This window comes from Hypanus sabinus, chromosome 10, assembly GCF_030144855.1.
Source record: "Hypanus sabinus isolate sHypSab1 chromosome 10, sHypSab1.hap1, whole genome shotgun sequence".
NCBI lineage: Eukaryota > Metazoa > Chordata > Chondrichthyes > Myliobatiformes > Dasyatidae > Hypanus > Hypanus sabinus.
In genome coordinates, this window is record NC_082715.1 from 38,706,246 (window position 1) to 38,725,548 (window position 19,303).

Genomic DNA, 19,303 nt, shown 5'->3' on the forward strand with positions numbered 1-19,303 from the left:
GTCTTACAATGACAAGAAAAGTGACGAAGACAATCACTTGCTGTTAGACTGCACATTCCCTTTGCCCACTGACTCCTCCAATGGCTCTCTGACGCAGGTAACATCATGACCCACATCAAGTCCAGCTCCGTCCATTTTTTCCACCAACTGGGGTAGACGGAAGACTCCTATGAGAATCCCCCCTCATTCTCCTGCAGTCCTTTAAGTTCTTAATGTCCAGCAAGGTCTTGTGATCATAAAAAAATATATGTTTTTTTTTAAAATTGACACCACCACCTTTGGTTGGCCTCCTAGAAACCACTGCATCCAAGCACACTGCCATCCTATGACTGAGGATGGCATTGAGGCTTAATGCTTTTCTTAATAACGAACAATTTCTTTTTACCAGTTCCTGGCATGTCAGAAAATCACAAGTTATGCCATCCACTGCTTTCCTTGAACCTAATAGCATTGCACGTTTGCAGCAAAGGGAACCGGCTGGTGTGGCACAATAAAAAAGGCCTGTTCATCGGCATTGTAGATACCATCTGTACAAAATTTTTTTGAAGTCGGGAGTTTTGTAGACTTCCATGTTTCTTCACTTACAGAATCAGCTCTACCTTTGCTGCCATGTGCTTTCCTGGATTCAATGGAAACGTAGGCATCACATCCCATCCAGGCAACCAACTATCTGTTTTGTTAAATTCCTCATAGCGCAGCTTCTTAGCTAGCTCTTCTGGCTTGTGTTTTTTTAGAAAGACACTGGGTCCATTGGCATGCACACCTCATCCAGTTACAATTGAAAACCTCTAACTGAGGGCCTCTTCAACAAGTGGACCCTTAACTTCATGCTTCAGTTTTTGAGAAGCTCCCTGGTGCTCTTCGCATAATGCCCATTCTTCTCACATACATCTTGATGATGTATCAAGCTTGTAATTGTAGATTTCGGCACTCCACTTATTTCCTCCCGCTTAAAAAAAAGGTGTTAGGTGGATGACTTTTAATTTAGTCCAGCAGGGTGATTTTTCAGCCTGTGTCAAATCTTTTCATGGCAAGGGTCTCAAAAAAAAAGTTGAAGTTCAAAATGAAAAAAAAACTAAATTATCAAAAATCACTTCTTTTTAAAAGAAAATGTATAAAATCAGTATCCATTGGCCCAAATAACACAAAGACATGCAACTGATGCAACTGTTTGCTCTAAGCATGGTGTAGTCTAACAACCACACCACTTGTGACTAACCATTTCCAGCCCCAATTAAACAAAGGGAATCCCAGTTATTTTCTCAAATTGTTTCTGCATTTCTTTATAAAAAGAGTTGACCCAAATAAATGGCTGCCCCAATTAACCGTAATCCACTGTACTTGGAAATACATAGTCATTTCTTCATTATTATTAATCTAAATCTTAAAATTCCCTGCCAAACAGCATCACGGGACTACCTTCTCCAAAAGGACTATAGATATTCATCAGCAACTTTTAATAATAATACAAATAATACAAAAAGGGCAAATCAGAATCATATTTGGGCAACAAAAAACCTTTTCCACCCTCTCACCCACAAATGCAAGCACAAGCAGGCTCCTAACCCTAGGATAGACCACCTACGGGCTTTCAACCTCCCTCCTTGAACTGAGTCTCTCAGATATCAGGTCTCTGACCTCCAGACAAGCCAGTCCAGAGGCTTCAATCTTCAGGCCTCAACCTCCAGACTCACCAACTGCAGTCTTTGACCTCTAGACTCATTTATCTCTGGGTTTTCATCTCCAAGTATTGAACCCAGGGTTTTGACTTCTGGGCCTTGACCTTTGGACTCACACACACCCTCAACCCACAGATTCACCACCTTGAGATAAGAATCTTTGTCCTCAGTGCCTTCTGACTTGACCTCCGTCCTTTATAATCCTTGGCCCTTGCTCCCACCTGGACTCTGATCTCCAGCTCCAGTCAGCACAACAGTTCGTTAGATGATAGTACTGACAAGTTACCAAACCTTCTTATCTGTGGATTTTGCTAAGCACAGATTCTTCCAGCATTCCAATTAACTGTTCTTTGGAACCATGAATTAAGCATCATTTTGCTCTTGGGATAATATGCCACTTTCATTTCCCAACCTTGTAATGAAAAATCACTTGCTCAGTTTTAAAAGCAATATGCCAGATTCTAAATATATGCCTCTCTACCAGAATTGTCAACTGATGCCTTTTATAATTCACTATTCTCAATTATTATAAAAGCTACTCCATGCTGATTTCCTCAATGTAAAATGATAAAAGCAACAACCCAGAAGTTACTAAATATTTCATAATTAATTTCCTGTACAATCACATAATAAATTATTGATATTAAATGTGATTCTGCATTAAGGAACAAATGACCAATTAAAATTCAAAAGCAGTCATTGGATGAGAGCAATGTTTGGAACATTTCAATATTTTAAGTTCTCTCTGATACAGATTGTATGTTCAATCCCAAAATCTCTAAACACAATTTCATCAGGTGGCAAGAAACAAAGTAACAGTCACTTAAACTTAAATACAAAATGAAAACTACACGCAAATATTAACTTAGACATTGTAATTAAAAATCACATTCTCAGATTTTCAGTAACAGCATAAATTGTTGTATATTTTTAAATTTACATAAATTGATTTTACAATAGGTGGAGTTTCAAGATGGCGACGTAGACATCTGCCTTTTAGGCGCTCTTCATTTTTTAAGCTATAATCACCCTTTAATCAAATCTTTTCATACTTAACTACATGGGTTGATATTTACAATTTATTTCTTTTTTAAAATAATACTTGATTTAATTTTTTCAAACTTAAAATGTCTGTACCTAAGAAATTGTCTAAAGACCCTATATCTCTCGATGCAATCTCCAGTCTTCTGGATACTAAACTGGATACTAAACTTGCAAATCTGGAAAATAAACTTACTGCGAAAATGTCTGAGCTTGAAGAAGTCGTTAGATCATTTGATACCAAGCTTCAATCGCTGGCAGCAGATATTGAACGGCATGAAGAAAAGTTTGCGGCTCTTGACAAGATAATTTGTGAAAAAATACGTACAATCGAAACTTTGGAGGAGAAGGTACGATCGACCGTTAAAATAGTGGAGCAGAATAAGTTTAAAATCACCGATCTTGAAAACCGATCTCGCAGACAGAACTTGCGTATTATTGGATTTCCCAAAAATGTTGAGTCTGGTGACTTAACTGAATATTTCTCTAACTTATTGTGGGAAATTTTTGGCGAGGACGCTTTACGGGTTAAACCTATTATTGACCGTGCCCACAGAGTTTCAAGATTTTCGGCTGCGAGAGACAAGCCACGAGCTGTGATTGTCTGTCTCCATTATCCTCGGGAGAAAGAGCTTTTAATCCGATTAGCTCGTCAGAAAGGTATGATTTCTCACAGAAACAACAAGTTTCGTATTGTTGAGGATTATTCATTCGAGGTGATGAGGGCGAGAATCGCTTTTAAACCGGTGATGGCAGAGATTCATTCGATTGGACTTAAACAAGCTTTAAGATACCCAGCGAATCTCAGAATTACGTTGAGTGATGACAGTCAGCGCTTCTTTAATACTCCGGAAGAAGCAAAGAAATTCGTTGAAGAATATCGGTCTTCTAGTACAAGTTGAACTATGTGGTATGTTGAAGAATTTTTGGAGAGAAGACGCCATTCCACTTTTAGTCTTTAACTTATGAAGCTGCGGTATAGCATTTTACTTTGGTCTGTAGACCTGGTTTTTTTTTATTATCATGATTTACAGATGCTCTTTTAATTTTACTATAATGTTTTTTTTAATTAAGTTTTTTTTTCCTCTGGATTAGATATACATGTTAAGATTTTGTAATAATGATTTATTTTTTAAGATGTCGTTTCTTTTTCCCATAAGACTTTGCTTTCCGTAAGCGTTTATTTGCCTGTATTTGAGAATGGGACGAATGTCTTGAATTTTTGGACCTTTTTTTATATATATTGTAGTGGTTATTGAATCCTTTTTTAATCTTATTTTGATGACCTTTTTTTTTAAAAAAAAAGATTGGCGAATTTACATTTATATTCTGTAATATGGTCCTTTCAAAATGTCGTTTCTTCTTCCCATAAGTCTCTGTTTTTGAAACGTCATTTTCTTATATTTGAATATGGAATCTTTTTTTAAAGGCATATTACACTACGTTAAACTTCAATGGTTATCCTTTTTTTTATTAATGATTTTTTGCTTTTTTATATTATTTTTTCATTTTGATTGATATATATTCTTTCTTTTTACAACCCTGTATTTATATCTGGGTGTTATATAGTTTCTCTTTTCTTTCTTTTCATGAAGTTGCCATCTTGAAAATGGGGGTAATATTAGTATTAGTTCGTGCGCCTACTGCTTGGCTTTTTTTCGAGGGGTTGGGGGAGGGGGTAGGGATCTTTTTTCACGCTTTTGCTTTTTATTTTTTTGCTTTTAGTTTATGGGCCGACTTTAAATTATTAATATTGTTGAGGTGTCATGTTCTCCGGTTGCTCCTGAATCATTTTTCCTTCTTCCTGAATTATGGGTTATGTGTCTTTTTAACCTTTTATGATATACTCAACTAATATTGGCATGATGGATAAGTCTATTAACTTTATCTCTTGGAATACTAATGGTTTAAATCATCCGATTAAACGTAAAAAAATATTTAAAGTATTCCATAGACTAAATGCTAATATTATTTTTGCACAGGAGACCCATATTAGGAAGGAGGATAATCAACGTTTTTTTAGGTTCTGGAGGGTCAACAATTTCACTTGAATTGTACCGCCAAAATTAGGGGTGTGTCTATTTTTATAGACCCCTCAATTTCGTTTACACATCATGAAATTATTTCTGATCCACAGGGCAGATTTTTGTTGATAACTGGTTCACTTTTTAATCGAAAAGTGGTTCTAGTTAATATTTACGCTCCAAACTTTGACTGCCCTGAATTTTTTAAACGTTTATTTACTTCCCTTCCTAATCTAAATAAATATATGTTGATAATGGGTGGAGATTTCAATTGTTGTCTGAATTCTTTGATGGATAGATCTAAACCTATCCGAATTCTTCGGAATAGATCAGCCTTACTTATTAATTCTTTTATGGTTGATTCGGGAATTACTGAAATATGGCGGTTTTTGAACCCTAAAGATAAAGAATTTTCATTTTTTTCACATGTATATCACAGTTATTCTAGAATTGATTATTTCCCTATTGATCATCGTTTATTAACAGATGTTACTGATTGTAAATATGATTCTATTACTATTTCGGATCATGCACCTTTGAAGTTATCTATCAAGATTTCGGACTTTTCCAATAATACTAGATCTTGGAGACTTAACGCTACTTTGCTTCAAGACCCAGAATTTATCACCTACATAAAACAGCAAATTGACTTGTTTTTCTCAACAAACTATACTGAAGAGATTGACAGAGGAATACTTTGGGACTCTTTTAAGGCTTTTATCCGTGGACAAATTATCTCATGTTCCGTTGGTAAAAGAAAACAAAGATATTTAGATATTGCTTTATTAGTGGATAAAATTAAAGAAATTGATAAGATTTATTCCGTGACTCCTATCAAAGAACTTTATAAGAAGAGAGTAAGCTTCAAATGGAGCATAGCTTATTATTATCTTCTTCAATTGAGAATTAATTAATTAGGACCAGGGCTCAATTTTATATCCATAGTGATCGAACTGGTAAACTGTTAGCTAATCAATTAAAAGCTATTTTGACTAAGCAACAAATTATTAAAATTCGTAAACAAGACGGTAATCTAACTACTGATCATAAAGAAATCAATAACACTTTTCAAGGTTTTTATAAATCTTTATATCAATCAGAATTTGATGGCGATCTGTCCATGATGGATAATTTTTTTAACAATTTGAATATTCCCAAACTGACAGATGAAGATCATAGCTTGTTCGATGCTCCTATCTCTATGGCCGAAATAGGAGAGGCTATCTCATCAATGAATTCAGGGAAAGCTCCTGGTCCTGATGGTTATATTATAGAATTTTTTAAAACTTTTTCTTCTTTGCTTTCCCCTTGGTTATGTGAAATCTTTAATGATGCATTTGCTAAGAAGAGATTACCTCAGTCTTTTTATGAAGCTACTATCTCTCTAATTCTTAAAAAAGATAAGGATCCTACTTTATGTGCATCTTATCGCCCTATATCACTATTAAATGTAGACTCTAAGATTTTTACAAAAATTTTAGCCATTAGGTTAGAAAAGGTACTATCACAGATTATTTCAGAAGACCAAACTGGTTTTATTAGGAATCGGTATTCCTTTTTTAATGTTAGAAAATTGATTAATATAATTTATACTTCATCACCCATAATCCCAGAATGTGTTATTTCATTAGATGCTGAAAAAGCTTTTGATAGAGTTGAATGGACATACTTATTTAACGCTTTGAGATATTTTAATTTTAGTCCTAATTTTATATCATGGATCAAACTAATATATTATAAACCTGTTGCTTCTGTTCTTACAAATAATTACAGATCCTCTTTTTTTCAATTATCTCATGGTACGAGACAAGGTTGTCCCTTAAGTCCTTTATTATTTAATATCGCATTAGAACCTTTAGCCATTGCTATTCGTGAATCTCCTGATATTTTTGGTATTACCCGTAATGAGAAGTTATACAAGGTATCACTTTATGCTGATGACTTGTTGTTATATATTTCTGATCTTGACAGGTCTATTCCCGCTATTTTATCCTTGTTGGCTCAATTTGGTAGTTTTTCTGGTTATAAACTAAACTTGGATAAGAGTGATTTATTCCCTTTAAACGCGCAAACTTTATTGAATGATAGGATATCATTTAAACTGATAACTTTATCTATTTAGGTATAATAATTACCAAGAAATATAAAGATTTATTTAGACTGAATTTTTTACCTATGCTCCATCAAATTCAACAACTTACTACAAGATGGTCTCCCCTATCCTTATCATTAGTTGGTCGGATTAATGCTATTAAAATGATGATTTTACCAAAATTTTTATATTTATTTCAAGCTTTACCAATTTTTATTCCTAAATCTTTTTTTGATAACATTGATTCAAAAATTTCCTCATTTGTGTGGCAAAATAAAAACCCCAGGTTAAGTAAAAGGCAATTACAAAAATCTAAAAAAGATGGTGGTTTAGCTTTACCTAACTTTAGATTTTACTATTGGGCGAATAATATTCGTAACTTAATATATTGGAAATTAGATTTGGATTCACCATTGTGCCCACAGTGGGTAAATTTAGAATGCAATGAGGCACAGGGATATTCTCTATTCTCCGTTCTTGGTTCTTCTCTTCCTGCTGATTTAGTTAAATTCAATAAACAGATATCCAATCCTGTTGTCAAACATACATTACGAATTTGGTTTCAATTTCATAAGTTTTTTACTCTGAAAAACTTTGTTCTTGATAGCCCTATTTTACTTAATTTTTTTTTCAAACCTTCTTTGACAGATCAAGCTTTTAGCATATGGAAAAGGAAAGGTATAAAATGTTTTTGTGATCTTTTTTTTGAAGGTAGTTTGATGTCTTTCGACCGACTTTCCAACAAATTTAAATTACCTAAATCTAATTTTTTTTAGATATTTACAAATCAGAAATTTTTTACATAAAGTTCTATCTTAGAATCTACATTTAATAATGATATAGGGCGATAAGATGTACATAAAGTAGGATCTTTATCTTTTTTAAGAATTAGAGAAATATTAGCTTCATAAAAAGATTGAGGTAATCTCTTCTTAGCAAACGCATCATTAAAAATTTCACATAACCAAGGAGAAAGCAAAGAAGAAAAAGTTTTAAAAAATTCTACTATATAACCATCAGGACCAGGAGCTTTCCCTGAGTTCATTGATGAAATAGCCTCTCCTATTTCCACTATAGAAATAGGAGCATCTAACAGACTATGATCTTCATCAGTCAGTTTAGGAATATTCAAATTGTTAAAAAAATTATCTATCATGGACTGGTCACCATCAAATTCTGAATGATATAAAGATTTATAAAAATCTTGAAAGGTATTATTAATTTCTTTATGATCAGTAGTTAAATTACCGTCTGATTTGCGAATTTTAATAATTTGTCGCTTAGTCGAGATAGCCTTTAATTGATTAGCTAACAGTTTACCAGTACGGTCACTATGAATATAAAATTGAGCCCTGGTCCTAATTAATTGATTTTCAATTGAAGAAGATAATAGTAAACTATGTTCCATTTGAAGCTCAACTCTCTTCTTATAAAGTTCTTTGGTAGGAGTCACGGAATAAATCTTATCAATTTCCTTAATTTTATCCACCAATAAAGCAATATCTAAATATCTTTGTTTTCTTTTACCAACAGAATATGAGATAATTTGACCACGAATAAAAGCCTTAAAAGAGTCCCAAAGTATTCCTCTGTCGATTTCTTCAGTACAGTTTGTAGAAAAGAACAAGTCAATTTGCTGTTTTATATAAGTAATAAATTCTGGGTCTTGAAGCAAAGTAGCGTTAAGTCTCCAAGATCTGGTGTTATTGGAATAGTCCGAAATCTTAATAGATAACTTCAAAGGTGCATGATCCGAAATAGTAATAGAATCATATTTACAATCAATAACATCCGTTAATAACCGATGATCAATAAGAAAATAGTCAATTCTAGAGTAGCTATGATATACATGTGAAAAAAAAGAAAATTCTTTATCTTTAGGGTTCAAAAACCGCCATATTTCTGTAATTCCCGAGTCAACCAAAAATGAATTAATAAGTAGGGCTGATCTATTCGGAAGAGTGCGAATAGGTTTAGATCTATCCATCGAAGGATTCAAACAACAATTAAAATCTCCACCCATTATCAACATATATTCATTTAGATTAGGAAGAGAGGTAAATAAACGTCTAAAAAATTCAGGGCAATCAAAGTTTGGAGCATAAATATTAACTAGAACAACTTTCCGATGGAAGAGTAAACCAGTTATCAACAAAAATCTACCCTGTGGGTCAGAGATAATTTCATGATGTGTAAACGATATTGAGGGATCTATAAAAATAGACACACCCCTAATTTTGGCGGTACAATTCGAATGAAATTGTTGACCCTTCCAGAACCTAAAAAAACGTTGATTATCCTCCCTCCTGATATGGGTCTCCTGTGCAAAGATAATATTAGCGTTCAATCTATGGAATACTTTAAATATTTTTTTGCGTTTAATCGGATGATTTAAACCATTAGTATTCCAGGAGATAAAGTTAACAGATCTATCCATCATACCAATATTAATTGTGTGTATCATAAAAGGTTAAAAAGACACATAACCCACAATTCAGGAAGGAGGAAAATTGATTCAGGAGCAACCGGAGAACATGACACCTCAACAATATTAGTAATTTAAAGTCGGCCCATAAACTAAAAGCAAAAAAATAAAAAGCAAAAGCGTGAAAAAAGATCCCTCCCCCCTCCCCCCACCCTTCGAAAAAAAGCCAAGCGGCAGGCGCATAATCTAATACTAATATTACCCCCATTTCAAGATGGCAGCTCTATAAAAAAAAGATTAAAAGAAAACTATATATCACCCAAATTAAAATATAGAGTTGCAAAAAAAAATATATATATATATCAATCAGAATAAAAGAAAACTAATATAATACAACAATCATTAATAAAAAAAGGTATAAACGTCAAAATTTAAAAGTGTAATATACCTTTAAAAAAAATCCCATATTCAAATACAAGATGACGTTTCAAGAGCAAAGACTTATGGGAAGAAGAAACGCCATTTTGAAAAAGCCATATTACTAAATACAAAAGTGAGTTCAGCGATCTGTTAAAAGACAAAATTACATTTAAAAAAAGGGATATAATAAACAGTACAACATATATATAAAAAAAACCAAAAATCCAAAACATTCGTCCCATATCTGAGTACAGGCAAACAGATAAATGCTTGTAAAAAACAGAATCTTACGGGAAAAATAAACGACATCTTAAAAAAAAGATAAATCATTAATGCAAAATATAAACGTATATAACCAAAACAGAAAGAAAAAAAAGAAGAATATTATCAAAATTAAAAAGAACATCTATAAACAATGATGCTAGTAAAAAAAAACCGGACCCATAGATCAAAAAATAAAAAGTTATAACCCAACTTCATAGGTTAAAACTTAAAATAGAAAGATATCCTCTCTCCGAAAAATCTTCCACATAACACATAGTTCAAGTTGCAGTAGAAGATCGAAATTCTTCAACAAATTTCTTCGCTTCTTCCGGAGTGTTGAAAAATCGTTGACTGTTGTCGTCCAGCACAATTCTAAGCTTCGCTGGGTACATTAAAGCTTGTCTAAGTCCAATCGAATGAATCTCTGCCATCACTGGTTTAAAAGCGATTCTGGCTTTCATTACTTCATAAGAATAGTCCTCAACAATTCGAAATTGAAAGTTTTTGTAGGAAATCATACCTTTTTTACGAGCTAATCGAATTAAAAGCTCTTTCTCACGAGGATAATGAAGGCGAACAATCACCGCTCGAGGTTTATCAGCCATAGACGAAAACCTCGCAACTCTGTGAGCACGGTCAATAACAGGTTTAGTTTGCAAACCTTCATCACCGAAAATTTCCCATAGTAAATTAGAGAAAAATTCAGTTAAATCACCGGACTCAACTTTTTCGGAAAACCCGATAATACGCAAATTCTGTCTGCGAGATCGATTTTCGAGATCAGAAATTTTAAACTTATACTGATCTACAGTCTTAAGAGTCGATTGTACCTTCTTATCCAACACTTCAATTGTACGTACTTTTTCAACAATTAATTTTTCAAGAGTCGCCAACTTATCTTCATGCCGCTGAATAACCGATGCCTGCGACTGAAACTTAGTATCATGCGATTTAACAGCTCCTTCAAGTTCAGACATTTTCGTGGTAAACGTGCTTTCCAAACTTGCCATTTTACTTTCCAAACTTGCCATTTTACTTTGCAACTTGTTATCCAAACCTGCAAGTTTAGTGTCCAGAAGATTAGAAATTGTTTCAACAGATAAAGGCTCCTTAGACGATTTCTTACTTGTAGCCATTTTAAGTTCGGCAAAGTTAGATCAAATATAGTTTTAAAAGAAAAAAAAGTCAATCGAAAATATCAACTCATTTGATTAAATTCGAAAAGATTAAAGGGTGATTATAGTTAGAAAAGTGAAGAGCGCCTAAAAGGCAGATGTTTACGTCGCCATCTTGAAACTCCACCCCCACATAAAGTTCTATCATCTTTCCCCAATTCAACTTCAATGGATTTCTCAGATTTGATTTTTACCTTAAATCCTTGTCAAAAGGGATTAGTGGCTTTTATTTATAATATGATTATGAAGATACAACCAGAAATATCAGGTAGAATTAAACAAGAATGGGAAAAAGAACTTCAATATAATATATCAACAGAAAAATGGGAAAAAAAATTACAAATGGTTAATTCTTCTTCTATATGTGCTAAACATGCTTTAATACAATTTAAAATTGTACATAGAGCTCATATGTCTAAAGATAAGCTTGCTCGATTCTACTCGCATATTAACCCTCAATGTGACAGATGTCATTCAGATGTGGCTTCATTGACCCACATGTTTTGGTCATGTCCCACTTTACATAACTATTGGAAGGACATATTTGCTACCATTTCCTCAATTTGGAATATCGATTTACAACCTCATTTTATTACTGCAATTTTTGGTATACCAAATGAGGATGGTAATCAGTTTTCCCCTTCAATTAGACGAATGATTGCCTTTGTAACATTAATGGCCATAAGGTCTATATTACAAAATTGGAAAGAAGTAAATCCTCCTACCACGTTCCAGTGGTTCTCTCAAACTATTTCTTTTCTGAGCTTGGAAAAAATTAGAAGCACTATTTTTGACTCATCAATTAAATTTGAAGAAACTTGGGGACCGTTCATTCGACATTTTCATATGAATTAATTTGGCCTCTTCCAGACCTTCTCTCTGCTTATTCTTGTTCAGGTATGGAGTTCCAGAGTTTTTGACACTATTATATACATATAAACTGTTATTATTGCCCATGTTAGTTTAGTTTAGTGTTTTTTTTTCCCAATATATATTTTTTCTTGTATTTTTAAATTTTTTTTCTTTTGATGATTATTTTTATTTTTTTCATATATAATTATTATAGGCTTGATTGATTAATGTACTTTTTTTTGTTGATATTTTAAGAGGATATTGTTATCTTATTATTAATGTAATTTCAAGTCTATTGCACTTATAACCTATTCATTATTATGTTATGTTTTTTTTATATATATATGAAACTCAATAAAAAGATTGAAAAAGAAAGAATGATTTTACAATAAAGACTCATTTGAGCTTTTACCCCGGTAGAAAACCATAAACCTCAATAGTCACAATATATAACCAATAATTTTTAAGAATCAACTTACACATTACAAAGAAACATGAAAATCTTAGCTGTGCATACAGAAATCATTCCTGTTGCTCACAGTTTAGTGTGAAGCAATAACTTAAATAAGTTCTTAAACATGTATTTACAAATTCTTTCAATTATGACAATATGATGCCAACAAAGTCCTGAGATGGATAAGATGATCAGAAGAAAATACTAAAGATATTGCTTGTTATTATTCATCTGTTGAATTTGCTCATGTTAAGAGGAAGCAAACTCATTAACGCATATTTGTTTGATTTTGGAATTGAAAAGGTGTAATTGACTGTGGCAAAGTTTGTGTTCTTCTCTATGGACATTTTAAGAGAACTACATTTGATAACCTGACCACTGCCTGAGAAATGGGAAAAAAATCTATTCTTTTGGACATCAGCCAACAGCTAAAGGCTGGCTTGCAGTGGATTGATGCTGGGATATCAAGCTAAAGCAGATTCACTGTTTCAAATGAGGAAACATATAGTGGAAATGCATGATGATCTTTGCACTGAAGTGGTCTTGGATGTGCACAACACATCATGAAATGAAAATGATAAATGCTTAAACCATCAAAGCACTGGCATAACAGCCATACAGAAACGGATTTTCAAACAATTAAGTTAGTTAAACTCATCAGTAAAGATCAAAGTTGGGAGTCAAAAGGGATACAGAGTTTGGGTTGAGATGGCCAATTCCAAAGCGGAGGCAAGATCTTACAATGGTCACCTGCTGAATGGAAGTATTTAAACGAACACTGAAAAATAATACTGTTATATCCGTTTTTACTAGTAAAACTTTATGTGCATATAATAAAACACACAAATCAGAAATTATGGATATGGGCATATGACCTACTGATCTCTATTAGATGACTTAAAATGATTCCAGGTATGAAGAAGCCAAATTATATAAAACTTACAAATTTGAGCTCTGTAGCGTCACAAATGCTTCCAACTGTAAAGAATATGCTAACACAGAGTTATGTTTAAACTTAGGGATGTGAGAGCCAAAGCATTAATTTAGATAGTAGTAATTTTGTATTGGTAGTATACAAGCTGAAAAGAAAAACCCTAATATTGCCAGGACTATTCAAGTACTTGCAGGGAGGACAAGAGCACTAACATGGGGAGATAGACAACTAGTATAAGATGTGCAACTCAAGTTTACTGAAGAGACACCAGAGCTTAATACTGTGGTTGTAGTAGTTTACTTCAAACACTTACCTGAGACAGCATGCCCATAAATTGCTTCTACAAAACCAGAGCTGTGACCTGGAAAGCGACTTTCAATCCATTCACTTACATCATCCACTGTCCACAAGGAAACTGGCTTATTAGTCATTTCTGCATTTTTCACCACTCGAATCTTACATTCTTCCAGTTCAAGCTGAGCCCCAGAATAATTAAGAGGCAAAATCTGATGGGCCAACAGAAAAGTTAGAAAATAACTTGGGATCTGACAGTGTCTTCAAGAATTAATTCCTGATTATAAAATCCAGAAGATTGAAAATTTCTCACAAATTTGTAATGTTCAAATGTATAGCATTAACATTTGTCTGAAAATAAATCAATACAGAAAGTGTAATTTTTTAATGTATGTGTCAAAAGCATAATGGCAAAGTTTAAAAAGTCTTCAGAGTGATTGTAGGTATCACTCAGCATAGAACAAAACATATTTTTCAGAAAAACATACCTGTTTTGACCTGGTGACTAATTATAGATTGATGTAGGCAAAGGCCTTACAGTTTTTTTCTATAATTTTGGCAGGGGAAGGAGCTTAAAGCAAAATGTCTTCATAAAAAATAAACTAAGAAAATTAAAAGGAATGCAGAAAAATAATACTAAAAATTCTACCTCTCCTCTCAGAACAGTAGCAATAGTTAAACAGCATACTGGTATCCATATACACAATGCCTTCATACATAATCACACCCTACTAGAGTAATAGCCTTGTGTTTACTTCTTTCCTATCCAGGTGCCTGTTCAGCTGCCATAACATATCCGTCTCTTCCACTTCCCCTTGCAGCACATCTACATATAACCACCACCTTGCATGGAAAAAATGTCCATCAGATAGGGTTACGTTTCACCCCCGTACAATAAACCAGTGCCTCTAGGTTTTAGACTCCTGCACCTTTGGAAAAAGTTTTTGACTACCTTCCCTCTTAGATGTTTTTCAGTCCCATATTTGGTTGATGTCAGCAAACACTTGGAGCACAGTATTTTAAGTGACATACAAACAACTAACAATAAAAAAAGACAGAAGTAATTGCTGGAGAACAGCTCCACCCACAAGGGAACTCTCAAATACAAACCAGCCTTTAATTAGAATAAACAAAAATGGAAAATGAAGGATAAAAAGTCAGTTCATCTGAACAAAGACCAAAGGGGTTAATTATCAAAGAATTGTTATGAGAATTTAAAACAAAAGGCAACAAATGAAGTTTGACCTTTAGGCAAAGGAAGGGGCAGAGAAGAATAAACATACTCACTGGTAAGGAATCGAAAAAGTCTCACATCCCAAGCAACAATAAATGTGACTTATCAGTTATAAATATATCAGAAGCCAGTTGTACCCCTACATGGATGTGTAGCTGTATTTTCCGTAAAAAAAAACTATGGCTATTAATAACTGGATAGTAAGGCCTTTATGCTGCTTACCCCCATACATCTGAATAAACTACTTGCATCTTGAAACTAAGTATTGATTCTCCTACTTAATGTGGTTTACTTAATGCAACAATGGAAAATACCCTTTGTACCACCACATCTGCTCCATTCATCAAGCACTTTTCCACACAAATCTAGACTCATATTCCCATCAAATGCCCTCCACATCCACAATCCTCTGAGCCCCCTTCACCCCCCCCCCAACAATTCTCCTGACCTCCAGCAATAGGGGCAGGTAACAGCAGCTAATTAAACCTACAATCAGCACATCATTGGCATGTGAGACAGAACCGACAAAGTCACAGGGAGAATGAGCAACCTCTGCACAGACGCCATTCAAGATCAGGATCAAATCACGGTCTCCAAAGCTAAAGGAAAACAGCGCTGAACAATATTGTGTCAAGCAAGGTGATTGGAGCATGCCATGCAGCATTTTACTCACAATTTTCTGGAACAGGATCTTGAATTCCATCTGATGCCGACTCACCTGTAATCGGTGTTCATAGATTTGCTGGGTTTTTCTCTGACACAACTTAGATGTGCTGTTCTGGGACATCTCCACAGTCCATTACTCAGTGGTATATATGTACTGTAGTTCTTAAATAAAGCTGCCAAATTCTTCTAGGAAGAGCAATAATATGTTCTGTAACCTATTTACAAAAGTAAACACGAGTCAGTTAAGGCCCAATACAATTTCCAGAACAAATTTGAAGTCATTAGACCAATCATGTTTAAAATCATTATTTTAAATACAGCTAAGATACTTAAAGGCTAGTATTAGTTACATAAATATCATATACAGAAAGGCACACCTAAGTTGATTGGACAAGAATTTTGACATTTTGGCATGTTTTTGCCTTTCTACTTTCCTAATTCACTTGTGGCTCATTCAAGTAATCTGATGATACTTTCAAGCAGATTACCAGATCCTAGGATTCTAAACTTTTTTAAAAAATAAGACTGCCAATTTAATTGAACTTTTTAAATACACAAAGCAATAAATGGCCAACTCTACAGTTAGGAACAAACATTGCATGTTGATCCTAATTTGAAAGCACTTTGGATTAATTTGCCAAATGCATCTTCTTCAATTCCTCACTCATCCATCCCAAGTAACAATTTTTATTTGCACATACAGTTAATTCAGAAAGAAGTCAGCATTTATTATATCCCTCGCATTAGTTAATGCAATTTTAAGGCTTCAATCGATTTCAGTTCAAATCAACAGAATTCCTTATAGTAAACAATGGCACATTTCCTTCTAAAACAGGGATTCCCAACCCGAGGTCTATGGACCCCTTGCTTAATGGTATTGGTCCATTGTACAAAAAAACGTTGGGACCCCCTGTAACAATGTAATTCTTCATTTTGTGTCCTAAGCACCCATTATTCTAATAACACTAAATTGGTTATGCCTCCTTACACTGTTAAGACACTGTCAATTTTAACAAGAAATAGTGTACCATTTATTCCCTTCGGCCATTTCAAATACAACATGCCTAATCTTCAATCTCTATTCTTTATTTCCTTCATAAGCACAGTTTAGATGTATCTGCATTGTTAGGATTTCTTTCTAACTAAAATGCACTTCCACAACTAGAGAGGCTTCCTTGCATGTAATTTTCAACACAATGCAAAATTATCTAAACATAATCAACAAGCTCTCTTACTGTGGCCTCTTTTGACTGACATTGACCATTTTTCTTTGCATTATCTTGTCAAATACAGACCCAATGCAGCTGGTTCTTTTTCTCTGGAGACGCAAGAGACGGCGCACGCTGGAATCCAAAACAACAAGAAATCTGCTGGAAGAATTTGGGACTCCTGATTTAGGGATTTGATTGAAAACAACATTCCTTTCCTCCACAAGTTGCTGCTTGACCAGTCTGTTTGTTTCTATTTTTCCAACAACACTCCGCAGTCAGAGGGCCCTTAATCTTAATCACGATTGTGACATAGTTGTTAATTGACCAAGATTATGTATGTAGAAAACAAGCTAGTGCCTTCTCTCACTTTGTTATTCAGATGCATTCCTCGCTATCTATTTTCAATAACTCTACTTAACCAGTGCTTATCCATGCATTCTATTCCACTATTGGGTTGACCATCTTGCCTTTGAAACTTCCCACCAAAAGTGAAGTAGAAATGAAGACCATTCCAGATTATTTCAAACAGTTGTGGACATTCTCAATAACTGTTAACAAGCATCACAATCCAACAACCTTGCTTTAACATCTAGCCTTTTAAAACTCAGTCACGTTTGAAGATTTGGGGATTTTACAATTCAATCTAATACCAAGAAGGTATGAGAGACTTCACTGGCTAAATGTAATAACTTCATGCCTCTCTAGGACTGCAAGATTTTCCAAGACACATCTCAAAGTGGAGCAAGAGAATTAGCCTATGAACTATTGTTCAACTAACGACAGCAATCCACCCCTTCTAGTTGATCTTGTTACTTATCTATTTTTTATTTGAGGCATTGTTCAGATCTGTGCATACGTAACTGCGCTGGCAATCTTCAAGATTACTTTCTTGTTTGTAAACTGCTGTGACTTACAGGTTATAAAAGGAACTGCACACATGGAAGCGCTCCCTTTCCAGTTCCATATTTGCAATTTTTTTTCCTCTGGGAAGTCAAAAGGAAAAAGCCTTCCACAATATTCTAAACCAGCCAGTGCCATTTTAGATGTAAAATTTACTCTGCATAGAATATAGTTTTTAATATAACTCTAAAACACAATTGCATGTTAATATTTGCAAAGCAATACCAATAAAGGTAGCTTAAGATCTACACAAGTACATAATTCATTACTCTTGATCATAAACTGAAGTGGTCAGACTCCTCAAGAGTATTATCCCAAAGACGCATTTTAATTACGATCTAGCCCTACTATACAAAGTCATTTCCTCCGCCCACTTTCAAATTCATGGGAAGTAAAATATACGCAGGTACTTGTAAAGTGTTCCTAAGTCAATTCACATATTTGTCAACTAGCACCTGTTTCAAGATATGACAGGCTGGAATTGTGTTGTTGTTGAAACACTGGTTGACCATTCATAGCCTTGAAACATCGCCCAGAACGTGTAAAGATCTCACCTTCACTGAAGGAAGCATGAATACTTCCGCGGAACCTCGGAATTAGTTCATTCTTCATATAATTTCGAAACTTAAAAGTGGCGCCCCAACTTTTAACTTTTGAGAAGTGCTAACAGAATGCAGAATACCCGACTGGCCGGCATTTGTGACGGAGACGGGCCATCCCACATACCCCAGAAATCAGACACGATCCTCACATAAGGCGTTGTAACTTAACTCCCGCCAGCCTCAACCAGCACACTCGCTTCTCCAGCCGGATTCGCGCCGATCCCGATCCGCGAACCTGTCGCTGTACCCGGGATTCGCGCCGATCCCGATCCCGATCCGCGAACCTGTCGCTGTACCCGGGATTCGCGCCGATCCCGATCCCGATCCGCGAACCTGTCGCTGTGCCCGGGATTCGCGCCGATCCCGATCCCGATCCGCGAACCTGTCGCTGTACCCGGGATTCGCGCCGATCCCGATCCCGATCCGCGAACCTGTCGCTGTACCCGGGATTCGCGCCGATCCCGATCCGCGAACCTGTCGCTGTGCCCGGGATTCGCGCCGATCCCGATCCGCGAACCTGTCGCTGTGCCCGGGATTCGCGCCGATCCCGATCCCGATCCGCGAACCTGTCGCTGTGCCCGGGATTCGCGCCGATCCCGATCCGCGAACCTGTCGCTGTGCCCGGGATTCGCGCCGATCCCGATCCGCGAACCTGTCGCTGTACCCGGGATTCGCGCCGACACTCGCGACACACCTGGACCTACCTGGCCGTCTTGATCGCCAGCTGCGTGCGCAAACTCTCCGTATCATCGGCTTCTCAGGCGTCACGTTGCCCATTCGGAGCCAATCGTTTTCACCTGAAAGTATGTCTTGCGTGACACTCGGCTCCATTGCGTGCTCTTCCTGCTCAGATAACCTTGAATGGGAGATCTCCCATTTCCCGCACATCTGCCCTCACCCCATCCGCCCGCCACCCCACTCGGGATAGGGTTCCCCTTGTCCTTACCTACCACCCATGAGCCTCCAGGTCCAACGTATAATTCTCCCTAACTTCCGCCACCTCCAACGGGATCCCACTACCAAGCACATCCTTCCC

General features: G+C 35.5%; 1 protein-coding gene across 10 annotated transcripts in view; it reads right to left on the reverse strand.

The window, feature by feature from the left end:
- Positions 1 to 19,083, reverse strand: part of LOC132400595 (sterile alpha motif domain-containing protein 12-like) — a 74,595-nt gene extending 55,512 nt beyond the window's left edge. The window contains exons 1-3 of one of the 10 annotated variants that reach the window (XR_009514303.1): positions 18,972 to 19,080; positions 15,607 to 15,769; positions 13,674 to 13,866 (exon numbers count right to left, since the gene is read on the reverse strand). Coding sequence is in view for 8 of the 10 variants with exons in the window: in XM_059981694.1 (XP_059837677.1) it covers positions 13,674 to 13,866; positions 15,607 to 15,675 (262 nt within the window). In the remaining 2 variants the exon portion in view is untranslated. The other 9 variants (XR_009514304.1, XM_059981695.1, XM_059981694.1 and 6 more) reach the window with 9 other exon arrangements.
- Positions 19,084 to 19,303: the final 220 nt, after the last annotated feature.